Source organism: Neodiprion fabricii, chromosome 4, assembly GCF_021155785.1.
Source record: "Neodiprion fabricii isolate iyNeoFabr1 chromosome 4, iyNeoFabr1.1, whole genome shotgun sequence".
Classification (NCBI taxonomy): domain Eukaryota; kingdom Metazoa; phylum Arthropoda; class Insecta; order Hymenoptera; family Diprionidae; genus Neodiprion; species Neodiprion fabricii.
This window is the reverse complement of record NC_060242.1, coordinates 6,082,798-6,104,652: the sequence shown is the minus strand read 5'-3', so window position 1 is coordinate 6,104,652 and position 21,855 is coordinate 6,082,798. Positions and strand designations below refer to the sequence as shown.

The following is a 21,855-nucleotide window of genomic DNA, read 5'->3' as shown; positions in this document are numbered from 1 at the left end:
TACACCCTTGACTGGACGATGGAAGAGGAATTGGAACTCGTCTCGCGGTCAGCCGATGGTTAGCCGTGGCAGTCAGGCGGGTAGACGAACGGGGCAGTGATTATTAGGTATTACGTCATCGCGACTGACCACGGACGAATAGGGGAAAGCCTGTAAAGTTGCGAAGGGTCACGGTTCGCCACCCACCCATCTCTACACGCCACCACTCGTACGGTCGCCCAACAGCCAAGCCAAGCCAAGCCAACCCGCTATAACCGTATCCTCGACGATCATCATGACGATCGAAGTACCCTGACTGTTTGCTTGTTCTGCGTTGCGATCACGCTTTTGTGTTTCGTTGTGGGATACCTACCGAAGGTAATCACGGGTAATGACCCTATATACCGTGCCTTCGTTACTCCATGTTTCATGTGTCAAATTACCCTAATTTCTTTACTCAACGTATATAAAATATTTCTTTTTACAAAACGTTGAATCACCATCACTGCAGGATCGCTCTGACGAGTTACAACATTCGGTCAGATTAAATCAAATCGACGGTTTGAAGTAATCTTAGAGTAATTAAAAGTCCCTCTTTTTTTAATTGAATAACCTAACTTGGCTTTTCATAATTCTTCGTTTTCTTTTGATTAGCAACTTTTACAAGTACTTTGCTCAGGTAGGTTCTCTTGGACTCTTTAACCTCCCAAAGATTTGACTCCTGTGTCCATTCTCATTGTTTAGCTTTCGTAGTTCAACTTAGCGCAAATGATCTGTGAATCTGGTAGGTATTATGAATATCGGGCGTCACTCGATAAGAAGACAAAAGAAATTACTGGCTTTAGGAATTGTTGATATTCGTGTTCAACCGCTTGACGCAAGTTGAATGTAACTAATACTCAGGATTCTCTCGAGCTTGATACTTTTACTCGCAAACTCAAGTACACGAACTAAATACACACGCTGAGTTTACGCTGGAGAGAATATTATAAATTGTTGTTCTGAATTTTCGCTTTCGAAATCACGACTGAAGGAGTAGTTTTCTAACACAGTTTTAAAGAGAACGCGGTCGACCGCGTGAATTGTTCTTTCTTTCGTTCGTTCGTTCGTTTTCGTTCGTTTGCCGATGTCTGTTACCAACCAGTCGAACACATGTTACCACAGTCCTTTCTGTAAATCGTTGGAAGATAATCTTGACCACCAAATGTCTTGAATATATCTTTTCCACGCCCACACCTCTTGTCAAAGCCTTCCAATTATTTCTATCGTCAACCATCCACGTTCAAATATCACAAGATAAATAAACGGTCGTTTGCACCCAGGTACCAAGATCTTGAACGGTGTTGATAGTCGTCGGTGGGTTTCACCGTCCCATTGAACTTGAGTGTTGTGTGTTTTTCGATAGTAGCTCAACAAGTTTCGAAGCATCTGCCACTCTCTCTCTCTCTTCTTCTCTTTCACTCACTCCACTCGTCCAAGTGCGCAACAATACTCGTGGAAAGTACATTGAGACGAACATCGGGGACATTGCGAGGGACACTTTAGGGGTGGAGCACTTGAGGATATTATAAAGCTATCTGCTCGGGATACCCCTCCCCCTTGTACAGCTTCCGGTCGTAACAACGAGCCTTCATTTTTACCTACCCAACCCTAGAGACAGCCCTGCCTTTCATCATGGATACACTACTGGCAGCTCCGAAAGCTCCACCCCGCATGCTGCTGTGCATGGATACGTACGTGGAGCATAGCGGTAGTGGATCAGATCTGCGCAATTCTTCGCCGCGAGGATGTCTCGTACATGATAATTTAAAATCGGCGAGAATTGGAACCATGAATTTCTATCCAACCCCATAGTCTTCTCTCTTGTCATTCCAAATTCGTCAAATTCAAAACTCCACAAGCCAATTCCAAAGCTTCTGAAATCCTAATACTTTGCGCAAAGTGTCATTGATACAAATGATATGCGTCGTCGGTCGGAGAGTGTGGAAAAATTTTCTGCACTTCACTTACGATTGACAGTGTGCGCGATGGTGTCGTAAACGAATTGAGAGAGGGAGAAAGATTTTGAAATCTGTATGGTGTTGATAGTCGGATACGTGTCACGGGCAATTTCTATGCCCACACACGAACAGCTGTATTCGTGAATATAATGGAATAGCGGCAAACGTGAAGCACTTGGTTTCGTAGCACGTGCTCCGATGGGGGGATTATCTTTCAGTCCCTCCTCCACCTCTTCTTCCTGCTACTGCTGCTGCTGCTGCTACTGCTGCTGCTGCTGGATCGAGAAAGAAAGAAAAAAGAATTAAAAAAAAATTGTGGTTGTGTCTGGGCCACGGATTTCGCCCGGAAGTATCTACGAGCCCTTGGCCCTCGGAAGCCATCGAAGTAAAGGAAGTGCGACACGATCGTGATGTTTGAAGGACAAATGGTGGTCGCGATTTGCGTTACCCACTTATAATATACATTCGTAACTGTAACTTCATTGTACACCGTAAGGTTAGTGTAACATTGATTGACGCGTTCAGATCCAATTACTGACCCTTTTATTTTACATAATTACAAATTTACGTCAGAAATTGTGATTTTCTCGACTACTAAAACAAATTGCTGGATGGTTTAGACGCTGCAAATTTACTTTTTTGGCAACTCTAGAACTTGGGATCAAACGGATACAACCAATGACCGGTGAAGAATTGGGACAGGGTCAATAACTGGTACACTTGTCTTAACCCGATAACCTTGGAGATGTTATAACGCGAATTGGCCGCCTCAACTTCCGAACGCAACGTGATGGATTGTGCTTTTTCTTCTCCTGGATTCCCTTGGTCATGTTTCAAGGGAAACAAGCCGCTTCGCTCAACGTATTTCGAAATTTCGTTTTTTCGCCAATCGTTTCTCGGCCGGCTTTTCGTCTCGTACGTGACGAGTGTGTTCGCGGTCTGTATAATACCGGCCTACATAAATTCTTCTTCGCATCTAGATAATGGGTTGAAGAAATTAACCAGTTCCGGCCAACTCGCTCGCCCCCTCGGTAGGTATACATATACAAGCGATTCCGAAATAATGCTCGACGTCGTGCACGTATCGTCAAGCTCGCGTCGTTCCGTTTCGACGACAATGAACTCGTCTCAATGCTTTTCACAATGCCCAGGGTTAGACCGCTCTTACGCATTATAAGGGAAACGATCGCGGGAATGTTTTTTTTTTTTTTTATAAGTAAAAAAAAAAGGAATAAGAAATACCAAGAGAAGAACAAGAATAAAACGCAGGTATTGCTGCTTCGGTGGAACAAGACTTTCGTCCGTTGAAACCGTGCGTGGAAGACCGAGAGGCATTACGTCCGTTCTTCTACATTGTGCGATTGCAGTTCGCACAATTTACACCCTCTACATGTATAATTTTCATTGTATATAAACGGTCCGATACGCGGTTTGCAAATTATGAAACTTCCGATTCATGTAGCATACGCTTATATTCATGTTGTAAGTAAATGCACTTATACCTACAACCTATCTTCAAGTCTGTCTAATGGCAACGGTTTTTCAAACTGTACGCGATACTTTGCCAAGAATCTCGTCAATTTGACTTCTTTGTACTTTATCGTTAATTAATATCTATTCAGAATCGCGATACAATTGTGTTATAATACTCGCGTCATATCGATTTACAGGATATTTGTCACCCGAATTTTCGCTACTTGCTGTTATTTTATTCATTATGTATACGGGAATCGATTCCATATATTCAGTATATGCTGCGGACAAGATAAAAAAAATAAACTGATCTGTGTAAATGATAAATAAGTATTATCACGTAATGTGTATAAATTTTTTCAATCTTATCTGTCTTGATATGTACGCGATTTGGATTAAAAAAAAAAAAATGAAAAGACTGAATAAATGATCTGCGATCTAATGATTTTAGCTCAAGATGTCCGAGAACGACAATTTTCGAAATACGAAATAGGAACACACCTGAAAAACCTGAAAATTTCAGGGTATTTAAAAGGTGTAATGGAAAATCTGGGATTTTCAAGGGATTTTTAATTTTGTTACGGAAAAAATTAAAAATATCATTTTTCCATCGTTGGAATTAAAAATGATTTATTGAGATAACAAGTTTACTTTTTCTCTAGTCGAGAAAACAAATTTGCTCAAAGTTATTTATTCATTTATTTATTTATCATTTCTTTTTCGTACATGACATTTATCTTCAATTCGACTTGAGTGTGAACCGAACATGATTTGGATCTCAGTAAATTACTACAACTGGAAAAATGTTGGGGAAACCGTAGGTTTTGGGTTCTGAAAAAAATATAAAAATTTCATGATATTGTATCCGAAAAATTTTCAACCACCTTGGCGTTGACACCTTGGTACATTAATTTCCGACGAACAACATCCCTCGACGATTATCGCACGAGTTGTTTGAAAATTCATTATATTTTTCGCGCTTTGCCGCATGGTCGATCTGTCGAAGTGTGTAAAACGGAAAGTTGAATTACAAAAATTTAAATATAAAAACGAGGAAGAATAAGAAGTAAAACTAGTTCGGTGTCGCGCTGCTGCTGCTGCTCCGATGAGCGCAGAGCCAAGCTAGAGGCGAAGAGCGTAACCGCGTTTTCCGATCGCCGCTGCGCAGGCGCGCAGGCGAAGGGCTCGCTTCGCCGCTATATGTAGGTACTCGGCGGGGTGAAGGCGGGTATATCCCACTTCCGGTCCCCGCGCTGTATCACGTGCGTGCCACTGTGCGGGGACTCCCCTCCCCATCCCATCCCATTTCATTCCATTCCATTCCCTTCCCATCCCCGCCGCCACCCCGTCCGACATCCGGTGTGTCCCCCCTTCGGCTCCTCCCTTCTTCATCCTACTCTTCTTCTTCTTCTTCTTCTTCGTCCTCTCCTTCCTCCCTTACCTATAACGTGTCGGCAATTCTTCGCTCTCCACAAAAATAGCAGGCTGCATCGTCGTCGCTTCGTCGTTATTGTTGTTGTTGTTGTTGTTGTTGTTGTTGTTGTTTTTACGTTGCAGCGTTGCGTGGGAGATTCATTCCAGCCCATGTGAATCGTTCGTAGGTAGTAGCTCGTTTTCCGTTGTTCGATATCTTGTTCTTCTCCCTCCCCCCCCTTTTTCTTTTTTTTTTGTTTTGTCAAATGGCCAATTATCCGTCTCAGAAATATCGACACGAGTCGGATGTTTTGTTTTTTTTTTCTTCATACTTTTGCAATTGTATCTACTCGTCCTTACCCTACCCGATAATTGGCTGTGTAAGAAACGTATCCTGTGTCTTCGCGATTCTTCGTTCTGGTATACATATATATATATATATATGTATATATATTTATATATAGTAACGCAATATACGTTGAAAATATAAAGTATAAAAAGTATAACGTTAAGGGGGGGAATGCGTTGTTTCGGGGTACAATATCGACAATTTTTTTTTTTTTTTTTTCAACATTAACCATTATTTCAGTATCTATTGACATTACTTCTTATTTTCGTATCGTAACAAATTCACCGAAATATAACCTAATCTTGTCTCTAATTGGCAAATATGTACCTGTATAAAAGTACTGTCGGGAAAGAAGGAAAGGGAAAAAAAAAAAAAATGTGAAAAAGCTCGCGTCGTATAATTTATAACCGTATAGATGTATGAAAAAAAAAATAAATAAAAAAGAAAAAATTGCGACTCGACGACGCGAATCTCGTCGACGGGTATGTATATATATCGTTTTATCGGTGATAAAAAGATTTCCCCCTAAAGTTCCGCGTAGCGTAAAAAAAAAAAAAAAAATTGTACACGTATGCTTTTCGTTAAACCTACGGAATATAAGTCTGCGGCTCACGATATCATATTCTATAAACATCCGCGAGCAGTTGTTGCTGGGACGATCTAGCTCGATTGCATATTATAACGAACTGCATTCGATGGAAGATGCGAGTGAGGCGAAATACGGCGTATAGGTATTAAAAAAAAAAAAAACGGGGGGGGGGGGGGGGGGGGATGAACCAACCAGATTAGTCTAATACAGAAATTAAGTCGCAATTAAAACGTATTCAAAAAAAAACTGCGTGTATAACAAACCTACGCATTTCTTAGTAATTAGTAAACGCGCATGGCGAAACACGATTGTACACATTTATGGTCTGAATCGTATCTACCCCGGGAGGGTAGGGAAAAAAAAAAATATATATATATATATAAAGAGAGAGAGAGAGAGAATTGGAGAGGAAGAAGCGAGGGTGGCGACCACCCCGGCAGCAGGTGGTTGGAGGCTCGCGTTCATGCGTGTTTGTTTGCGTGTGTGGAACCAACCAACGATCCGACACGAACGCATACACCCCCAATCTCGAAGAATTCTCCTATATCCTAGGATCGAAGAGAGGGCGTTAGGATCTCTTCCACTTCCACTTCCACTTCCATTTCCATGCTGTATGTACCATAGTTGGGTATAATATCTACACGGCTGGCTACGTCAATCAGAACGAGGATGTATGAAACAAAACGAAGGTAATGGAGAGAAAAAGGAATGGAATGGAATGGAATGGAATGAGCAGGGAAGAGAAGGGAAACTAGAGGAGAAGTGAATAGCGTTAGTGCCAGCGAAGAGGCGGCGGTGAAAAAGGGGCGGCATGAGAGGGGGGGGGGGAGGATGAATCGCGGTGGGGTGGGGGGCGGGACGGAAGAGGGAGAGAGGGAGAGAGGGAGAGAGGGAGAGTCGAAAGCCGGAGAGTGGAAACGCGTTGCGACCGCCTCAGTGACACACGCGCTAACGTCAGGTTCAAGTGGCGTATTGGATTGTAAAACTGCGGGTTTTTATATTCTAAACGTGTCTTAATGACCCCGCGCCGCTGTAAGTGAATTAAAGGCCTGAGAGTATATAAAAATATAACAACGAGAACGGCGACAATCGTAAATCGAAGAACAAGAACAATTAATATACGTATCACATTGATATGAAAAAGTGTAAAGCGTGACGATTTCGAAGGGTGGTTTTTGGTTTTTCATTTCCAACTCATTTCCCTCGACGGTGGTTCTGTTCTAGTCGTTGTTATATATATATTTATTTACTTGTTTTTTTTTTGTTTTTTTTTTTACATTCTTGTACAATTTTGTACGATTCTTCGTTACGTTAATATTATCGTTTATTCGAAATCGTCACGACGGTTTGTTTAATCATGAATTCCCGTCGCGTTTTACGATCCAACGGGATACGCGAAGGATCGATTGACAAACGCGAATTATCGAAGATTCATCGATTGTGATCGTGATTGTTGGAGCGCGATAAAATTAATTGAACACACATGTATACATATTATACGTACTGTTAGTTGCGTCTGTGCGTGCGTGCGTGTGCGTGGGTGTGCGTGGGTGAAAACTTCTGTGCATCGTGCCAATGTGCGCTTGTAAAATAAAATATTAGCCGTGCCGTTCGCGTTTTACGATAAATAACAAATAAACGCAGTAAAAGAAATGAATTTTCTGTGAGCGGATCGTGTTGTATACTCAGAAATAAAAACTTGTTGCGCAAAATTATGTAAAACAATTGTTTATACGCAAGTACAATACAAACGCTCGACGTTTTGTTTTGAAAAATTAATTTGTTGCAATCGTTGCTTCGAAAAAAAAAGCAGAAAAAAAAAAGAAAACCAACCCCCCGGTGCTTGAACGATGAAAAAAGCTCGGACTTTGATTACGCACAGTTTGCGAGAGTGCCGCGCTTGTAGAGGTCCAATAATCGATTGATCGATAGATCGGTAAATTTCCCCCAACAGGAAGGAGAATTCGAAAGGGAAAGAAAGATCGGTAAAATCTTATATCGTATAATAATAATAATTGAAAGAACAAGTCGGGTAAATAATTTGTTACTGAATATTTAAATCAGCGAATCGGTTGTAATTCTGTAAGGAATCAGGAAGAACCAAAAAAAAAAAAAGAAAAATATCACCGATCGCCCGAAGACCGTCGGCAGAACGGCGTCACGGCGGGCGTAGTGAGCGTCGGGACGTCGGGGTCCCAGCCTCCGGGGCAGGCGTCGGCCAACGCGGCGCTTCTCGGCTCGTTTTCGAACAGCGGCGCCGAGAGCGCTGGCATATCGATATCGTCGTCGTCAGAGTCGAGGAACAACTCGGATATGGTGCTCCAGGTGTTCGACACCCTCGTGGCCGTCCACGAGGAACCGATTTACGCCGACTACCCATCCTACCACGAGGCCGACCCGATCACCCATTCGCCCCAGCAGTCCCATCCCCAGTACAGCAGCAGCAGCGGCAACAATAACAACAACAACAACAACAACCATCATCATCATCATCAACATCATCATCACCACCAAAACCACCAATTGTCGAGGATCGTTAACTCCGGGAACGGTATGCCCGCCCCCCTTTCGCCCGATCACGCTACTCATACACCAGGTAATATTTAATTCGGCTTTGGGAATACCTGGGAAAATTCTTGGGAAACCTGGAAAAAGTCGGGGAAACTTGATAAATGGGAATGGAATTTTTAAGCGGTCCAAGAAGTGAAATCGTTCTTGTACAAAGTACTGACGATCTTGAGGAAAGAGAGAAAGAAGGAGAAAAATTATCATCGCACTGAAAATTTTACTCGGTCGCAACCACTTTGTACATTCTATATATATATTACTTACATTGAGGAAAATTTCGATTGCTATAGTCGTTGGAAAAATTGAGTGAAACAGGTATCGTTGAAAATGAACTGTTTGAATGTTGTTGGAATTACGGAAAACGAGGCACGCCTTAACCATTTTGCGCTTTTGTCGATATTTACTCTACTTTTTTATTCAAACAAGGCTTTAACCTCGATTTATCGTTGCGCGAGCATTAAATTTTCGCAACGGTTACGAGAAAATATAGTAACGGATACTAGACATTCCGGTAACAGCTGGAAAACTAATTTTCATTTTCTACCTAGAACTGTATTTTTCCATTGTGGTAAAAAATGAAAATAGTTAAGGACTGATTGTGAGCGGTAACCGGAAATAAAAATTTCTCTCAGTGTAATACCAAACCTTCTTTCTTTCGTTTTTTTTCTTACGGAAAAATCTCTGGATATATATTGTGAATTGATAGACGGTAAGACAGTTACTAGATAATATTAAAGGTGTTGGTATTAACGTGTAAAAATAAAAAAAAAATTGTTAATAATCAGCGTGATATTTTTTAATGCTTACTGGAAAAATCCTATTATCATTGGGTTGGATTACCTGGAAAGGTCGGGTAATTTCAGATTCCAAAAAACTTACGAAACCTGTTATATGTCGTACAATTTTGTTACACACGTACGTTCTTTTACTCTATACACAATACCGGGATTCGATAATGAATTTCTGATCAGTGAATTAATGAAACTTGGATACACTTTTGCAGGGAAATTGTTATTTTTTTGTTACCTCGGAATTGGATGAAATTCAGTGAATGGTCGTAATACCGTATTAACAAAGTCAGATTTTGGGAAATTTCAACGCCGTCGGTTGTTCCAAAGTTTTGAAACGGTGATTTTTCATTCGACTATAATTCTTCAGCCTCGTGCTATTCAAGAGCATTAAATGATGAAATGATTGCTAAATATTACATCAATTCATTGGTTCGTCGTTGGAACTATTATTTCGATCAAGTCTTATCCGTGCAAACTTCAAATACTGCGTATATATTTGTATACGAAGTTTCTAAATTCTCAGGTTTTCTGTAAAAATTTTCATTTGTATTCCACAGCCGAGACATTGAGATCAAATTTTGTGTTACAGTTTGATCGGTCGATTCTTACGTAATAATTCATGAAACTCGTTGTCAGGTATTTGATGATTTTGCGTGACTTTGAATGTGAGGTATATGCAAAATTTTTTTTCAAATCATGCAGAGGATATAGATTTTTATACTACCTTCGAAAGAATTTCTGCGGGCGTCCTTATGATCGGATAAAATCGTCGAAGATCGTTACTTTCAGAGAACGGTAGAAAAGAGGTTGAAATTTTTGACGAGAGAGTTGCGGTAGAAGAGAATGAAAAATGGATCGAAATAAACTCCTCGTTATATGATTGAAACTCTGGAGTATCAAATTGAGAATCGCTTGGGTATTTGGAAATTTCGATTTGGACATCACCGTCAGACTACTTCGTAGTAGAACTTATGACAATTGCTCCGAGTATGAGGAGCAGTTTGTAGAAATCGATGTTGAAATCGCAAACGGTAATATTTGTAAATGAAAGAAATCCTTTGAGGATATCAATTTCCCGATTGAAAATCTTCCGCCGATACGATTATATATTTTTTTTTTTTTAAAGAAAAATCTCGCAACTCAACGGCGATTGTAAAGTTTCGATGAAATTACAATCGTGGAAAAATCGGTTAAAGGCGGGAAATTTGATTGAAAACTTGGCAATAATTACAAATTATCGAAATTCAATTACAAGTTGTCACAGTTTTTATTGCTTTTGAACAATTTTTTTTTCTACATCACGCCGTAATATTCGTTACACTTTATCGCAGTCGAAATTGCTGTTTTTTTTTTTTTCACGGATGATTTTGTTCGTTATTATAATTCGAATTGTACAACCAATCCATAGTTAATATTTTTTTTTGACTAATGTAAGTCGCAGCTCCAGCTTGCAATCTTAGAATTGTTGAATTGTTTCGCTTTTAAAAAAATCGTCTCCTCCTCCTCCTTCTTCTTCTATTTCGTAAAATTAGAATCTTGCGTTTCATCACACGCATTTGCGTTAAGTGTGCAAATGTATGAAATTACGAACCTAACAATTCACGTGAAATTTCGTTAAAAATTGCGAACATTGAAATTCTCGCTAAAACCTCGACGATTCTCATGCAAAATTTTGGACGACGTACATTTCTTTTCTTGCTAATTCCGATGGTCATTTTTTTTTCTCAAGATCGTTATCAGTACTTACCAGAATGTTTACCGAGGTACCCGGTGCTTGGATTTTTAGATCGTTAGATATGTCAGGAAATAGAAGCAATTACATTGAGTAATTTTCGGTTATCCTACACGCTTAAAATATATATACATATATATATATATATATATATATTGTTCGCTTTTAAAATCTACCAGGATAAGTCGCAGAGATTAGATATATAAGCAAAAATTAAGAGGGTCTTGGGATCCTGAGAAATCCTAAAGCGTAAAAATGTATAATTCGGAACATTTCTTGTTGTTTTCTATGTTCGTTATACTCGTCTTGAAACAAAATCTAATTTCGTAATTTGTGTTTTAGTCATTGACTCGTTTTCAACGAATCTCTACGACATTCTTGTGTTTTTTCTTCTTTTTCTTTTCCTACCATTTCTCGTTTTCTTGTTATTATTCATTTTCTCGACCTTTGTAACGAACCGAAAATTTTTTATCCGTCATATTCTTTGGTTTCATAGATTACGAGATGAAACAAAAAAGAAAAATAAAAGGAAAAGAAAAGAAATAGCCACTATAAATATACGTATAATATACATATATATATATTTTGACTTTACAAAGAAGATGAAATATTAAAAGAGGCTAATGACGTTTCGAAATTATTAGATATATCGAAAAGAAAAAAGAAAATGATGTGCAACAATTTAAATCATTTTGATTACAAGCCAAACAGCGAAAAGGACTAAAAGTCGGCTTATTTTTTACATTTATCCGGTTGAGAAAGAAAAATCTCTTCTCTCTGTATGATTGTACCTTTTTTAATGCATACGTGTGTATATATAGATATATAATATATGTATACCCTTCCATGAAAGAAGGAATCATAGTTATGCGAGGTCCAATAAAACAGAGCCGTAATTATTACGAGTGTGGGAGAGTTCGCAGGTCACTGTCATAAGTCGAGGAAGAACAATGGCCGCTCGGCCGTAAGCGCCTCGAGTAACTCTCGTATTATATATTGTATATACATATACATACATACATACATACATGTTATACATGTATATATTATATAAATACACGCTGCTTGATATATACACGAGCGGTATAAAGATTCACCTCCTTCAGCCATATACTTGGGTATATATTTTTATAACCTCCGTTGTACGATGCGTATACCTACCTAAGTACCTACCTGTGTATATTTTTCGTCTTTTCTTCATTTTTCAAACTGTATTCTCACAGTTTTATATTCATTACGAACAATACGACGGCGGTGACGTACGTCACATTTACGTGGCTAATTGCTTTAACTTGAAACCGTGATTCATGATTATACTCACTCTGCGAAGCGAAAAGAAATTTAATAAAGCTGGTCTAGAAGATGAAACTGAGGATAATTGGATTAAACTTTAATGAAACATTTAGATATACGATGATATGTAATTATCATATATATACACATTTAGATTACACATTATATATATATATATATATAATGAAGTCTGTATGAAAATCGTCGAACACAGATTTACATAATTCAGTTATTGCTGATTTCCGGATTGTAATACTATACGATAAACTTAATTGTGCTCGATTGGGAAATATTCAAATTTTGTTTTTTTTTGTTTTTTTTTAAAAAAAGAAAGAAAAGACATAAACTAAATGCATTTCGAATGTTTGGCTATTTTTTATTTTTTTTTTTTTTAATCTGTTAAAACGTCGACAAGTATTTAGTGTAGAATTGAAAATATTGAAAGGAATCCAAAGTATAAGAGCTTGTAATATAATGTAATAGTTGGCCAAGCTGAACAAATCCCCATCATTCCTTTGTAATATTAATAATATTTTAAGATTGTATATCTCGTTGCGGTATTCCGCATTACATTGAACCTTATCGCTGTTTTTTTTTTTTTTTTTTTTTTTTTTTTTTCCCTCTAAACCGCTAATAAAATTCCGTCTGCGATACAGGAACAATTATATTTCCATTATTATTCTATTCCTCTTCGTTAGACGAGACTTGGATGGATAATTAATTGATGAGGCAATAATTGAAAAAGGCTGCGAAGGTGGCATTTTTTTAATTTTTTTTTTTTTTCTTCTCGAGACAAAATATTAAGAAAAAAATAACTAGAAGTAAAAAAAAAAATATGGCAACAATTACAGACTCTTTCCAATTCCCATCTTCAATTGCAGCTTTGCGAATTGAAAGCTCCTTCTTGTTCCCCGTTAGGCGTAGAGTAGGAAATGGAGAAAAATTCCGGATCCCGGTACGGGAAGAAGTTTGTGGATCGTTGTTCGGAGCGTCTGGAGGGCCCCGGGAGCTTGGCAGCTGTCCCAGAATCGGCGCGTGCCAGGCCCAAAGCCCAGGCTCGGCACCTGTTGTCCAGCTGACTGATACGCCGGCGCTGCCGCTGTTGCTTTTGCTTTTGCTTTTGCCGTTGCTCTTGCCCCTCGCTCGCAGACACTCTATAACCGTTTTTCTGCCTTTTTGTTTCAGCCCATTACTCCGGGTACGGGGACGAGGGCTCCGAATACCACGATCTTGCACAGAATCACCAAACGCCTCATCACTACGGCGTCGACCCCTCGTCCGAGTTTTATAACCACGCCGGCATCCACTTGGAGTCCAAGTACCAGCCGCCCCAAGCCTTCAAGAACTACGTCCGAGGTAAGGAAACTTTTGACGTCGCCTAAATGCTTCTCTGAAACTTGAAGGAAAGATGTTGAAATATTTTTGAGAAACAAACGAGTTTCGAGTTCAAAGTTACGACAGGGAACAATTTTGATAAATAACATTTTGATGGAGTAAAATTCCGAAAATTCAAACGTACCAACACAGCGTAGTTTTACTTGACGAGTGGATGGAGAAAATCAGAAGGACCACACACTGAGAGAAATTTTTATCTCCGATCACCGCTCGGTCCTTAATTATATTAATTTTTTTACCACAATCGAAAAATATTGTTCTACGTAAAAAATGAAAATTATTTTTCCAGCCGTTACCGGGAACTCTGGTATCCGTTGCTATTCTTTCTCGTTACGATCGCTGTTGCTAGATTTTCTTGCAACTGTTGCGAAAATTTAACGCTTGTGCAACGATAAATTGACTTTAAAGCCTTGTTTGACTAAAAAAGTAGAGTAAACCTCGCAAACTGATTTTTTGTTGCAATTACCAAAAAAGGATCGACGGTAGCGCGAAATGGTTACGCTTACCTCGTTTTACTCAATTTTTCTAGTTACTACAAAAAATGAAATTTTCTTCCGTGCAGGATTTCGAACGTAAAACTATCGAAAATCCAAAACGAAGAAAGATCAAAGTGTTGAAATTTCGGCGAGCCAGAAATTCACAGAACTGAAAATCTTCGATCATACGGAATTTCGATGTTTCGGATTTTTTAATTTTCTCAGTTTCGCACTTTCGGAGCTTTGACGTTTCGTCGAAGTTTGATTTTCTTTATTTCAAGTTTCGCAACACAAAAAAAATTCGTATCCTGGCGCGAATTTAGGAAGTTTTCAAATTCGAAATTTCAACCCCTCCCTCCGCCTCTTCTCGTATCGAAAATGTAGAACACCGGAAAAGATCAAGAGATTTTATGAAATACCCACTTATAATTGGAGTCGTTAGTGAAAGTTCTACAAAATACGAGGAGGTCAGTCCGATCTCTACTTTTCTTAACTACGTATACGTTTATGACAGTTCAAACTAGCTGTGAAGACAGAAAAAAGCGTAACTTTGGTCAGGGAATTTTCGAATGGAAATTAACCGACAACTCCGTAATTGTAATTTTCTGACTTACCGATTGTTCGTGAATTTCCAGTTATCACGTCAATTGTGAAATGTGAAAAAGAAAGTCGACGAGGTCAAATCGTGTACTGTTAAAGAAATGAATGATAATTTAAGAAGAGCAGAAAAGCAGAAAAGCCCGTCAAGTCAAGTATACACGGATTCGAGCTGGCAGGTTGATTCGGAAAGCTTTGATTTCCATCACGGATAACTTCCCGGATATGTTAAAACCGGAAGTGGTGTATGTTTTAAAAGTTTCGTAAGCATGTATATATCGGCTCGTCTGTCTTACCAGGTAATCGATCTCTCGACGGTATTTCGTGCATAGACCGAATGGCTGGAAGTGATTTTACCCTGTCGTAAGCTTTTTAGTTTGACTAATTGTCCAAATATCAAGATATTTGATGTAAAAGAATTTCGAAAAAACTTCCGTACTTGGAAAGAATTTCGAATACTGTAATAGAATGTTTGATTCACCGCTCGGAGGTCTGTAAAATTTCAATTTCTTTTTTATTTCATACGGTGCGTGGTTACAAAACAAATTTTAGTTTTTCGAAATCTGGTAAATCGTTGGGATACTTGGAACGATGCGCTTCTACTGTTTAAAAATTGTCGATTCAACGTACATATATAATTTACACACAGTAGATAATTGCAGCTTTCGTTTATATTATTGCAGACTTTGGTTTCAACCGGTGACACATATGTATTATACATCTTGCTAACGAATTGATTAATCCTAAACGCGATGATGAAACTTCACTGTATAAACAAAGAAAACTCATCATCATCATCATCATCATCATTATTTCCCAACTCTTTTTATAAAAACACAAGGGGATTTTTTCTGAGTCATATATCCAATCGCAAAAAGTCATATCACTGAGAAAAATTTCATTTGTCATAGTAACTAGAAAAATTGAGTAAAACAGGTATCGTTAAAAAAGGCTGTTCGAATATTGTTGGTGTTACGAAAAACGAAGTACGCGTAACCATTTCGCGCTATCGTCGATCCTTTTTTGGTTACTGCGACGCAAAATCAGTTTCTATTTTTTTAGTCAAACAAGGCTTCAACGTCAATTCATCGTTGCACGAGCGTTAAATTTTCGCAACAGTTACGCGAAAATACAGTAACAGTGATCGTAATGAGAAAGAACAGTACCGGATACCAGAATTTCCGGTAACAGCTAGAAAACTAATTTTCATTTTCTACCTAGAACTGTATTTTTCGATCGTGGTAAAAAAAATGAAAACAGTCAAGGACTGAGCGATAATCGGAAATAAAAATTTCTCTCATTGTACGGATACAGGTGAAGGTACATAGATGATACGGACTCAGTTCTCAGAGTCGATTCCACGTTGAAAACTTTGTCGATGTAGAGTAATGTGAAAATTTTTCATATCCTTGGGGAAAAACGAATGATCCGTATTTACTCGTCAATCAGGTCGCTATCAGGAAACGTATAGCGAGGGAGGATACGGCCAGTACGATGGCACGTCCTTTCAAACTGTCCCTGGAAGCGGTACCGGGGGTGTTTCGACGGCGGGTAGCGATCAGTGGGGTGTCGGCCCTCTGAGCGATCACCTATCGCACCATCCTGCCTTCCTCTCCGGCCTTCCACCCCGGGATTCGTCCAACCCTCATCACCCGTCCTCCATTGCTAACAATCTGGACCAAAAACCGCTCTTGCAGAGCCAGATGTTGCCTGGTTACACGGGTATGTACAACTTATTTAAGTACAATTACGTAAAACCGGTCTATTTATACCGGGTTCAACGTGCCTGTTAACATTTTTTTAATTCATTCTTCTTTTGTTTTTTTTTTTTTATTTTTATCTTTTTTATTCTTTCATTCAAGTGACTTTCGTTACAGTCATCGGCTATCGCAATCATCTTGTTTTTTTTTGCACATATATACATATATATATATATATATAGATACACTCTTGGAAAATTCACGGTGTCAATGAAAGTCCACTCCGATTAGTGTAAAATTAAACATCATGGGTGTACAAATCGTTTGATTCCTCTGACACGAAAGTGGTCTTAAAATCAACACAAAAATAGTGTGGACTTCTATGAGAATATTTTCGTTGTTACATTCAACAAATAATTTCTAACAGTACAAACTTTTAATTTTAATTTATCACCTACCAAGAGAGTGTTTTATCCATTTAATATCCGTGTGTATTGATTTAGCTGAAAAATCGCCCAATTCGAGCTTCCAAATCTAACGTGACGACGAAAAAATAAGAAAATTCGAAAAGAAGTGGAAGAAAAAAAAAAAGAAAGAAAAGAAAAAACTAAAAACACTTCCGAAAAACAATTACCGATACTGGAGTTTTTTCGAATCATGGCGTTTCAAACGATCCGCGGCTCCAAAGTCGGTGTAACGATAATTCGAGTTAGTTCAATGATTCTCAAAATCAGTTCCAGTCCGATATTTTGAATTTCGTTGGGTTATGCAGCGTACGAATGTCTGAATAATTCGTCTCCGGTGGTTCGATGAAGGGATATGATTAAATGTGAAATTTTTTTTTCATTGTGACAGGGGGCGGTCCATGCTTTACAGGTTCAGGACCAATTCAGCTATGGCAATTCCTGCTTGAATTGTTGACCGACAAGGCATGCCAGGGATTTATATCGTGGACGGGTGACGGATGGGAATTTAAATTGACAGATCCTGACGAGGTCGCACGTCGCTGGGGTATAAGAAAGAATAAACCTAAGATGAATTACGAGAAATTGAGTCGCGGTTTACGTTACTACTACGACAAAAATATAATCCATAAAACAGCCGGCAAGCGATACGTATATCGTTTCGTATGTGATCTACAAACTCTTCTTGGGTACGTTTATAACACATTGTTACATATGTATGTATACGATATCCGTATTAACTTTAGTTTTGTGTCAGTGTTACTTAGAAATGGCAAAGTCGTTGTACGTGTAGAATTTCCGCAACGGTTGCTATTTTTTATTTATTTTATTTTATTTTTCCTTCAGATTGTTGCCGGAATCGAGTAACGACGACAAATATCAATTATCATTCAATTTTATATCCCCGTTTTTTCATTTTTTCTCTTTATTATCCACATTGACAGATACAGCCCTGAGGATTTGCATGCAATGGTGGACCTGAAAGTTGAAGAGAAGGAAAAAGACTGAATTTTTGTCAGACAATGTACGCTGGGACGTATTAACGCTGTTTAAAAAAAAAAAACAAAAAAAACTGAAACGAAAAAAAAAACAAAAAATGAAACGAATAACATTCATTGATCCTTCGTGAAAGAAAGAACAAATAATAAAAGAAAGAAACGAAAACAGCAACAAACCACAGCAAAAAGCAACAAAGAAAACACAGTAACTTGAGAGAGAACAATGATAATTCGATTAGGGATGGGACGATGCTGCAAAGTCGAAACGAAATAGAATAAAATAAAAGATGATAACGTCTATTCTTAAACGCAAGCCATTTCCGATATGCATCGTGTAAAAAAGAACCCTGATACGTATAAAAAAACTACGTGTGGATCGTGAAACCCTCTCGTCTTGTTAATATTAATAATCGATTAATTGCCTCCCTCCTTTTATCAAGATTTATACATACCAGATATGAATATTATACATAAATATATATATAATATATTTACACATAAATTCATACATACATAAATGTATATATATATATATATTTGATAAAAAGCCGGAGGTTTCTTCAGGCGCTTGACGATCTTACACATTAGTTTATAATACCAGCGAACAAATTTTCACCGTACCACCCAAACTAAATTGTAACATCTCTATTCTCTGTGTGTTCATATCACTGTATATTAATATACCCACGATGTGTATCTCGACGTAGTGTCACCCAAAATTATCGATATACATTTCGTTATAATAATCGTAAAGATAAGTGAAATTGTTTGAGAGTAGATGTTAAAAAAAAAAAACATATTTGCATGTATACACTTGACTCGGATCGTATCGGTAGCGGAATCTAAACCGCTAAGACCTTCGCAAAAGCGACGTACTGCGGTGTATATATAATACCAATATGTATGTGATAATAATCGCACTTCGACGTGTTTTTTTTTTTTTTTTTTTTCTTTTTTTCTCTTTGCGGCAGTTTATAATTATCGTTGGAAACCATTGTGTTTCGTCCCGTAACTTGACACGTCGGTTTTGATATACTAAAGCGACGTAGATTCTTTGGAATTATAACAAAATTTTACATTGCTCTCAATTATTATTCATTATACAGCGTAAACGCGATTCTTTTTTTTTTCCGCTTTCGTTCCAACTCAATCAAATTTTCGACGTCTCTTTTCAGTTGCGTACATGTATGGTTCGCTTTATTCGTACAAAAGTTTAATCGCTCAGCGTGCGCAAATTCGTAACACTCCTGCAATGTATAAAATTTGTCAAGAAAGAAAAAAAAAAAAAAAAAAAAAAAAAACGAAAATCAGACACAAATCGATCGACTAGATATGAATATCGTCACAAATCTTACTTGCCGACGATCGTAACGGTAAGTTCGAAGCCAACAATGAACAAAAAGACACACTAATGACAAGCGGTCGCATCTGTGGTGATGAGTTTAAAAAATTTTTCACAAACTAGATAAGACGGATAGTAATAAAAATATGACAGAGAAAAAACTACAAGTTTTTAACTAAATGAAATAAAAGTAATAATGATAACAATAACAACAACAACAATAATAATAATAACAATAATCATGGCATAATTAATAATTTAAACCGAAGAGTGTATGGAAAAAAAAAAAATTCTTTTCATGCGCATAGTTACGAGTGCATGTATCCGAAACAGAATCGTCCTCTCCCTAAGTAAACAATGAAAGTAAAGTAAAAACAATAATCAATGAGTATACGTGGTATATATGTATATATATATATATGTGTGTATATATGTATACACTATATACATAGATAGATAAAAGAAAAAAGTAGGTGAAACTAATTTGAGAATATGGGAAACGTGATTTTTGTCATATGCTCTCCATTCACACGGAGTACCTATATATACATTTATATATATATATGTATATATATACATATGCATATATATATACATATATATATATGTGCGTGTGTGTATAATGTTTAAATCGAATCGGTCGTATGTACCAAAGACAGGGTCCGCATACCATTGGTGCCTAAAAAGTAATGACTAAATTGTGAATTTGTTTTTAAGTGATTATTAATTTGCTACACAAGAATTTTAGAGGATATTTATAGCATGTAACTCGACAATTTTTACATATTATATATATATTATACATATAGATTTCTAATGTTACATGATAATATCTAAAGAAAGAAAGAGAGAAAGTAAGAAAAAGAGAGAACGACGAATAGATAAAAAGGAGAGAAATGAAAAAAAAATGATAAACACTGTGGATCATCGGTTCGTCGATGATACGATGTATCTAAATTATTTATGTCCCATCCTTTTTAACATGTGTGTTATTATCTTGTTGATAAATAACACGATATGTGATTGTTATTATTCTAATTTTACTACAATAAATCATTATGTCTATTTTATCGTTTATCAATTATAAAAAAAAAAAAAACAACACAAAAAAAAAACTCACTATCCGTATATCAATTATTCTATCATTATATTATTACACGTGTCATACTTTACTTTATTTTATTTTACCTTACAATTTTTATTCATAATTTCTCATGCAAAACTCGTGAAATATTAAATACAGAAATCGAAGTAAAGTACATTTGATGAATGCATGTAGACTCGCGGGTGAGTAATAAATGAAAAGAAGTTCCGCCAATTTTAAGGCCAACGGAATTTCACCTCGCGCAGAATCACCGCGAACGATATATCTTGACGACAATTTGTAAATCCGATCTTATATATCACAGGAGTGCAATACTAAGAAAAAATTAAAAAAAGAAAAAATCAAAAGAAATAGAATTTGATGTTATCCGTAATTTAATCACTTGTCGCAAGTAACGGTCTAAAGTATAAAATTTGCAAAATAGAATATACGTATCACAATGTTTCAAAACGGTTGAAGATCTGATGTACCGGGGCAATCTCTTTAAACTTGAAAATCAACCGCGCATGCGCCAAATAATTCAATCTCATTGGTCGGCCAAATCTTCCCACAGCGATATTCATGACTGCGATGCAGGCGGGCCAACCTGCGCAAAATGTGTACGTTTGAATTTTCAAAGAGCGTGAGCATTAAATTCCGACCGTTCTTTGAAGAATCAACTTTCCGACCCGACAACAAATGGTTCCCAAACCTTTCCAAGTCACGGCCTTGATTATTCTAACCTCGAAATTTCGTATCAACTACATCATCGACAGAAACAGTTTAACAGCTGAAACTCGGGATGGCCAGCCTGCGCGAACAGTCGTTAAAACTCGCGCATGCGCGGTTGATTTTCAAGTTTCAAGAGATTGTCCCGGTATACGCAAGAACATAGGTTGTATATTTCATGGATATACTGTATATAATTATGACTTGTAATACTATGCGTATACCTAGATATACATATAGATATTCATCTAGAATAAAGTAGAAGAATTAATTCATGTAAGGTCCTCTTTCGTCTCTTCATTTTGATCACGTCACAGGAACGTTCCGAATGCTGCTGCTGCATATTACGAGTCGTGCATGTAAGGACATTATACGAGGTAAGTGTACGTTTTGGGCTTTTATAATTCGACAGATTTGCGAATAAAGCGTTTTCGCTCAAACTTTAATGCCTACCCGCCTTTGACTGCAATTAGTTCCAACTAATGATATTTCCGGGCTGTGATTAATCTCGCTAATTTTCTCACGTCGTATCTGTATAAAACAGATAGCGCGACACGTGTATTATACGAAAAACTAGGTACATTCGTTGGAGTGAGCATGTCGGGTGTTGGAAGGCATTGTAACACGAATAAATAGACACATAAATTTGATTGCTAAAAAACCATAGCCATTATTCAACGAGGATTTCACGTTGTTCTCGTAACTAAAATTACTCTACACATTTCAATATACGCGGCTGAAAACTTCGGAGACTTCAATCCGAACCCCGACAAAATTTTAAACAATTACTAGAAATAAGATAAACAGGCGATATTAAAGTTGAGAGATTAGCTACGTAGGTGTGATACGAGCACAGGCATATATTTAATTTATGTTTCTATTC

General features: G+C 37.6%; 1 protein-coding gene across 2 annotated transcripts in view; it reads left to right on the top strand.

Moving 5' to 3' along the window:
• The window catches only part of LOC124180281 (protein C-ets-1), a 144,977-nt gene extending 124,753 nt beyond the window's left edge, over nt 1–20,224 (top strand). For both annotated transcript variants that reach the window (XM_046565596.1, XM_046565597.1), the window contains 4 exons: nt 13,373–13,543; nt 16,105–16,377; nt 17,211–17,508; nt 17,764–20,224. In XM_046565596.1, coding sequence (XP_046421552.1) covers nt 13,373–13,543; nt 16,105–16,377; nt 17,211–17,508; nt 17,764–17,827 — 806 coding nt within the window. In that variant the 3' untranslated portion in view covers nt 17,828–20,224. The remainder of the gene's footprint in view (nt 1–13,372; nt 13,544–16,104; nt 16,378–17,210; nt 17,509–17,763) is intronic.
• The last annotated feature ends 1,631 nt before the right edge of the window (nt 20,225–21,855 follow it).